Source organism: Lactuca virosa, chromosome 3 (genome assembly GCF_052849685.1).
Source record: "Lactuca virosa cultivar CGN04683 chromosome 3, Lactuca_virosa_CGN04683_v6, whole genome shotgun sequence".
NCBI classification, from domain to species: domain Eukaryota; kingdom Viridiplantae; phylum Streptophyta; class Magnoliopsida; order Asterales; family Asteraceae; genus Lactuca; species Lactuca virosa.
Genome location: NC_136428.1, coordinates 49,088,892 through 49,095,798, shown reverse-complemented (window position 1 = coordinate 49,095,798; position 6,907 = coordinate 49,088,892). Strand labels below are relative to the sequence as shown.

The window sequence follows — 6,907 nt, the reverse complement described above, 5'->3', positions numbered from 1 at the left end:
GACTTAAAAAAAACCACTTATGGCTGCACCGCACAACATATACGCAACACTTGATTTTTCGTAACTGTTTGTTTTTTTAGAAGATTGTTTATTTAAAAACTGCTGCTCGTGTGTTGCGTAGCGCAACATTGGATTTTCCTCTTCAAACCACTTTCCACCTTACTTTACTTTAAGTTATATTATTCAATATAGATTTGTTTTTTCTCAACATCTTTATTATTCTGATAATGTTATGAAAGATATTATAAACAATTCGAGTATATTTTACATAATTTCGAAACCGTTTGGTAAATTTAATGTAAATCTTTTTTTTGTATTACATTGTCTATAACTAAATATTAATTAATTATAAAGTTTAATCACTTAAATTATCAAATTTGTTCAAGCTAACCGGAAAAATAACCATTGTCTTCGAAAATTTAACAAAATGAACATGTTGTTCGCTAAATTAACAATTTTATTTATTGTTATTTAGCAAATATTATGTTTAATTATTTTATATAAGCGTTTTTAAAAATCATATCATCAGAATGATCTTTATATTTTATATGATTAAACTAAATAATTTTTTGATTTAGAATTATTTTTAATTTTTATATGGTTAATTTCAGTTTATTGGCAGACGTTTAAAAACAAACAGACTTCTTATTACAGACTGCAGTCGTTTGGTCCACATTTTCTGCTGCAGAGGATTGCATATGTGATTTTTCAGCCGTTTTTGTTTCGAAAAACAATATTACACATTTTATCTGTTTATTCACCCTCATCGTCCCTAAACATGGCCATAAAGAATAAATAAGGCCTAGAAGATCTACTGTTTAGGGACGAAAAACAGAAGTATTCAGCCGTTCAAAAAAAAAAATTAAAATATTGTAATATTTTTTAAAAATTATTTATTAAAAAGCATTTAGTACAAGCTATAACTACAAAATAAACATTCAACCGTAAAAAAAACCATAAAATTGCAGAAAAGGACTCGTCTTTTTTCACCTATAAATAAATCTTGTGTAGAGCCTAGTACGCACACTTGTTCCTTTTAGAATTCCTCAATTCTCCTCTCTGTCCACAAATGTTCACAAAAACAAGCCCTAATTTCCCTCCTTTTATGTCTCAAAAGCAATGGATAAACTCTCTCTTTGAATGCTGTCATAGTTTCTTTCAGTAGAAAATCAACTGTTTTTGCTGTTCTATCAAAGATCGTGCTAGATTTCTAGGGTTTTTAAGGTCATTGAAAAACCCCTTCAAAATTTTAGCCTATTCTACTTCAAATTCCGTAGGGTTTTTGTTTTTTGTGCTTACAACGAGTTTTGTTAGGGTTTTGAATGGTACGAGTAGACTGAGGTGCATCAGACTACTTTTTGTCCGAGGAGAAACCTAAGATAGTGAGAGAATTTGAAAATGGTGACGACAGATGTTGAGCTGCAACTAACGCAACAGCTCAAGGAGGCAGGGAAGCGGCTTTTACGGCCCCCGACTTCCGATGATGAACTTCTCCATGTTCTTGATGTAAGCCCTCATTTCTAAACCTTCTGCGAGTTTGTTTGTTCGGTTTGTTTCTAGCATCCATTTCTGGAGGGTTTGTTGGGCAGTCTGAAATGTAATTATTTGTACTTTTGAGTCTTGCATGTTGTTTCTTGCTACTTGTACCACCATTTTGGACACTTTATGGTTAATCTGAGATTAGATAGTATCTTAATTTTGCATGATTATGCTGATTACTTTGTTCGGATTTAGTAATTGTCATGAGAACATTGCTACATTTGTAATTTGCATTTATGTTACTTTTATGAACAGAAGTAACAAAGTTTAGGTTCTCAGTGATCGTCAGTACTAGGGCGTATATTTAAAGGGTTAGAATCTAGCAATACTTGATTTTCCCTAATTCCTCAAAAGGGAGTCTCACTACATACCGAGGAAAACCCATATCCTTCACCTTAGATGGAGGGAGTAGCTTATCTGAATATCTTTTTGCTCCTTTCATAGAGAAATTTGAAGGCGAAAAGACCATACATGGTAATTAACATAGACGATTAGATGAAGCTATATGCTACCTATAAGGTGTATGCAACTTCTGTAACATTGTTTTACTCTTAACCTTTATAATTCCTGTGTGACAATTGTCAAACTTGACCTGCATACCTTAATGCTCTGAATTTGAAATGAATCCTTTAGGCCATGGGGTTCCTTCAGATTTAGATAAATTATGCCAACCAAAATGAAGTAGTACAAGATACATCAAGAACATAATGTCTATATAAATCGTCTTTAGGTCATGTCTGAATCTGAATATAGGTAGTTTATACTCACAAAATATAGGTTATCTATAGAATCAAACATGATTATACTCACAAAAAAATAAACTATATGCACAATAGGTAGTATAAAATAATAACAACAAGCATTGTAATTATGAGAAGTAATCACGTGGGTATCCGGTATCTGATAGGATCTTAGCGGTATTCAAAGGCTAATGCAGTTAAATTAATGCATGCCTATAGCTGTTTGTTTTATGTTTATTCCTTAATAAAACTTTAGAAGTAGGATTTTGTGGATCTAATTGGTTTTCGTTTATTTGTACATTTCAGCAAACGGATAAACTTCTATCGATGGTGGATCAATCACCCAATGATTTAATGAAAGAAGTACTAACTCCATTACAAAAGTGCTTGGTTGATAGAAGTCTTGTAGATCATTCAAATGTGGATGTGAAAGTTGCAGTGGCTGCATGTCTCAGTGAAATAACAAGAGTCACAGCGCCTGATGCCCCATTTGATGATCAGGAACTGAAGGTACAACAGATCAAACATTAAACTGTCTCATTATACTCTTTACAAAGATTCAGTTTATTTATATTTTATATTTATATCTACAGGATGTCTTTCGCTTGATTGTTTCTACGTTTGAGAATTTATCAGACAAGTCCAGCCGCTCGTATATCAAGAGGGCCTCAATTCTTGAAACTGTTTGCAAAGTCAGATCATGTGTTATTATGCTTGATCTTGAATGTGAAGAGTTGATTGTGGAGATGTTTGAGCACTTTCTGAAATCAATAAGGTATGTTATTTGTTGTAGAGAGTACCTTACCTTAACTACCATTTCAAGTTATTTTAGTAATGATGACGCATGAATACCCTTTTTAAATTTCATCTGTGTTACCTAAAACGTTTTGCTTTCTTTTCAATTTCAGGGAACATCATCCTGACAACATATTTTCATCAATGGTAGATATTATGAGCCTTATTTTTGAAGAAATCGAAGAAGTTTCAGATAACTTGCTTAAACCACTACTGTTTAGCCTTAAAAATGACAGCGAGGTATTGTTTTTCCCTAAATTTCCTTTCTTGCTTTTCTTTTCTTTGACAAATGACAAATCACTTTCCTCTTATGTAGGGAGTTCTACCAGTGGCACGGAAATTGGGGGAACAAATACTTGAGAAGTCTAGAGCTATACTCAGGCCTTATTTGAGTAAAACCCTCCCCGATTTGGGTGATTCATTAGATAACTATAGCCCAGTTTTGGCTGCTGTATGTGAAGGGGCAACTGTTTTTGAGCAAAATGATGAGAGTGATTTGGTGCAGCAACAGGTATAATTTGAAAGTTATCTCACTACATGCTTCTTGAAGTAATTGTATTGATGACAATGACATGGTGTACATTTTTGTTTAAACTCTTATATTCCAGACTGATGAGAACAAATTGGCCAAGGAACGTTCAGAAGAGGCACCACAGGCATGCTATTTATATTATTTTCGATCTTGTAAAGTTCCTTTTTCTATCATGTAACATGCTTTCTGTATGAATTATGAAATGCTACAGGCTGATGAGAGCAAGATTACAGTAGTATCTTCGGAAGAGACAACTCAGGTATGGTATTTTTTGTCATTTTTGAACATTCAACATTCTGAAAATTTATTAACAAGTTGAAATTTTTTCCCCAATTGTAGGTGGTTAAAGAGAATTCAGAAAGGCCTGCAGAGACTGTTGCCACTCCCACCAGAATTTTGAAAATAGTTATGAGCAATGGAGGAAGAGTTACTTTGACTGAAAAAGATTCATCACCTGTTAAAGAGTCCTCAAAGAAGCCAGAAGAAGCCATTGAACATCAAGATTCTAGTTTGGGTAGCAAAGCCGACATTAATGATTCAGTTGCTGAGTTGGCAAATGTAGAATCCGACAAGGAAGGAAATAAGATTGATGCCACATTGGAATCAGTCCAACCTTCTCATGGTGAAAACAAAGATGAGAGAGAAAATGATGTTCAAGTTTCTGTTCCAGAATTAGAATCAAAACCAGAAGAGACTTCCAATAAGGAAGTAAATAAGACTGATGTCACCATGACATCATCCGAAACTTCTGCCTCTTCTCATGGTGAAAGTAAAGATGAGAAAGCCAGTGAAAAGAAAGATGAGAAAGCTGATGAAAAGAAAGATGAGAAAGCCGATGAAAAGAAAGATGAGAAAGCTGATGAAAAGAAAGATGAGAAAGCCGATGAAAAGAAAGATGAGAAAGCCGATGAAAATAAAGATGGGAAAAATGATGAAAATAAAGATGAGAAAGCCGATGAAAATAAAGATGGGAAAAATGATGAAAATAAAGATGAGAAAGCCGATGAAATTGAAGTTTCTGTTCCAGAAGTAGGAACTGAAGTTGTAAATGGTCCATCACAAAGTGGGAGCCTTCCGGAAGAGATGAATGTTGAGAAGGTATCACCACCTCAAGAAGAGGAATCTGAGGTGGCAAATGCTGGTTTAGAATCACAAAGTGGGGGCCTACAGTATAAGATTCATATTAGAAAAGGTCCTCGTTCAAAGAAAAAGAGTATGATTAAAGATGATACACCTCTAATAGATGTTATAAAGAAAAAGAAGGCATCAATTCTTCAGAAAGATAAACTTCCAGTTCCAGCTACAACTGCTACACCAGAAGACGAGAAAAAAGCGGATACAGTTGCTTCAGGTAAGAAAGTGGGCGGTGGTGGTGGTTCAGCGAAAAGGAAGCGTAAGATGTCTGGTAAGAAAAGTGGTGGTGGAAAGTCAGGGGCAAAAAAGGCAAAACTGAATGGTAAAAAAGTGGATGCAGAGGTTAAACCTTCAACAACACCATTGATTGAAACGGATGATGAGAGTGATTCTTTTGATAAACCACTGAGACAGTCTTCTGCTGGTAAAGAAGATGAAAGTGATTCAGATTCAAAACCAATCAAGTTACCTGCTATTGCTAAAAAAGGTAACAAAAACACTTCTTCTTCTTCTTCTTCTGTGGCAAAGAACAAAGATGGAAAAAAGAACGCCTCAAGTGGTAAAAAAAAACTTGAAGAGAAGGACCAAGCAAAATCCTTGCCTGAAGATGATGATCATGTAATTGTAACTTGTTTATTTTACTTTTTTACCCTTTGTTTTTTTTTTGCACTTGGAGTAATCAAACTATTTACCTTTTTTAAGGGGATGGATATTTCTCCAAAGCTTGCAGAGGAAGGTAAATCGGAGGAAACCTCAAAACGAAAAAGATCCGTTGGTAAAAATAATGTAATGTTCATAACTCTGGCCTTGTATGTTATTTAGAAGAAGGAATCAAAAGCTGACTTTTTGTTTACTTATTATAGTCACAGGCTAACAAGAACGTAAAGTATGATGATAGCCTGATTGGTTTGAAGGTTAAAGTTTGGTGGCCTGATGATCATAAGTAAGCGGCCTAAAACCTAGTTTTAAAAGTTTATTTAAAAATTTGACATATTTTTATTATTCACATTCTTAATTGCAGGTATTACGAAGGTGTTATTGAATCCTTTGATTCTGCTAAAAACAAGCATAAGGTCATTTCAATACTCTTACCTTTTTAATTTTTATAAAATTTTAAGTTATCGTTTATATCACTCATGTTGTCGGAGTTTAATTAATAAAACAGGTTTCATATGTGGATGGAGATGTAGAAACATTGAATCTTAAAAAAGAAAAATGGGAAATTTTGCAAGAGTTTTCTGCACGAAATGAGGTGAGAATTCTATTTCTATGTATGCTGATTTTTTGTCAAATTATCTTTTTCTTTTAAATATTATTTATTGATGTTAAATAACAGAAGAAACCCACTGAAGTTCATAGCACTGATGATGATGAGACATTATCCAAAATTATTACTTACAAATCAAAGGGTAAAAGTGACTCCACAAAGTCAAAGTCAAAGTCAAAATCAAAGTCAACCGGTGTTGATGAAAAAGAATTAGATGATGGTGATGCTGCAGAAAAGTCAACCGAGGGTAAAAACAGTGGGTCAAAGGGCGGAAAGAAGAGAAAGAAGATGTAGGGATGGGATCTTCTGTGATATACTAGTTTTTTACATTACAATGGATTGGTAGATGTCAGTAATTAGTTAAAGTCAGTCAGAGATATAAGAGTAGTCAATAGTCATGTTGAAATTGCTTGGTAGAAGGTAATTGTGCTTAAATTTGTACCTTATAGTAGGGTAAAATTTAGTTGTATCTTTTCAAGACTTACAGTAGGGGGGTAATTAGGAGGCTAATTTCTGTTATAAATAGGGTTGGATGTGTAATGTGTTGGCTTCTATGATTTCTTCTAAAAACTTTGCAAATCATATATATAACTTTTGCTTATCTTTCAAAGACATCAAGTTTTCAGCTCAAAATGGTGAGATATGTGGATCTGAATGAAATTGTGAGGTTAAATATCATAAGTGACTGTTTAAGATCCAATAAATCGGTTCCTTTAAACGAAGTAACATACAACTCTATTGATTTATATCAATTTCATTCAGCGAAATGGTCCATATTAAAATCATCAATATTGTATTAATTTTGTTTCAGTTATATAATCATTGGTTATAACATTTAATAGTATAAGTTTGTTTATTTCACATCTAGAAAGGGAAAAAATTACGCTTTGATTTAGTATA

At 33.5% G+C, this 6,907-nt stretch overlaps 1 protein-coding gene across 1 annotated transcript; it reads left to right on the top strand.

The window, feature by feature from the left end:
- The first annotated feature begins 1,039 nt into the window (after nucleotides 1–1,039).
- Nucleotides 1,040–6,617, top strand: LOC145165632 (uncharacterized). Its single transcript, XM_079084404.1, has 14 exons — nucleotides 1,040–1,224; nucleotides 1,315–1,506; nucleotides 2,586–2,789; nucleotides 2,873–3,054; nucleotides 3,188–3,314; nucleotides 3,391–3,585; nucleotides 3,683–3,730; nucleotides 3,818–3,865; nucleotides 3,946–5,358; nucleotides 5,443–5,526; nucleotides 5,604–5,683; nucleotides 5,762–5,813; nucleotides 5,906–5,992; nucleotides 6,077–6,617. Exons 2-14 carry the CDS (start codon nucleotides 1,399–1,401, stop codon nucleotides 6,299–6,301), a joined length of 2,853 nt encoding a protein of 950 aa, XP_078940530.1. The 5' UTR covers nucleotides 1,040–1,224; nucleotides 1,315–1,398; the 3' UTR covers nucleotides 6,302–6,617.
- The last annotated feature ends 290 nt before the right edge of the window (nucleotides 6,618–6,907 follow it).

What these genes read in the sequence shown, in the direction of transcription:
- LOC145165632 (XM_079084404.1), top strand. Translation starts at nt 1,399, where the DNA reads ATGGTGACGACAGATGTTGAGCTGCAACTAACGCAACAGCTCAAGGAG. An exon ending in TTGATGATCAGGAACTGAAG is followed by an intron (nt 2,790 to 2,872) that starts GTACAACAGATC and finishes TTATATCTACAG; the next exon opens with GATGTCTTTCGCTTGATTGT. An exon ending in TGGTGGCCTGATGATCATAA is followed by an intron (nt 5,684 to 5,761) that starts GTAAGCGGCCTA and finishes TCTTAATTGCAG; the next exon opens with GTATTACGAAGGTGTTATTG.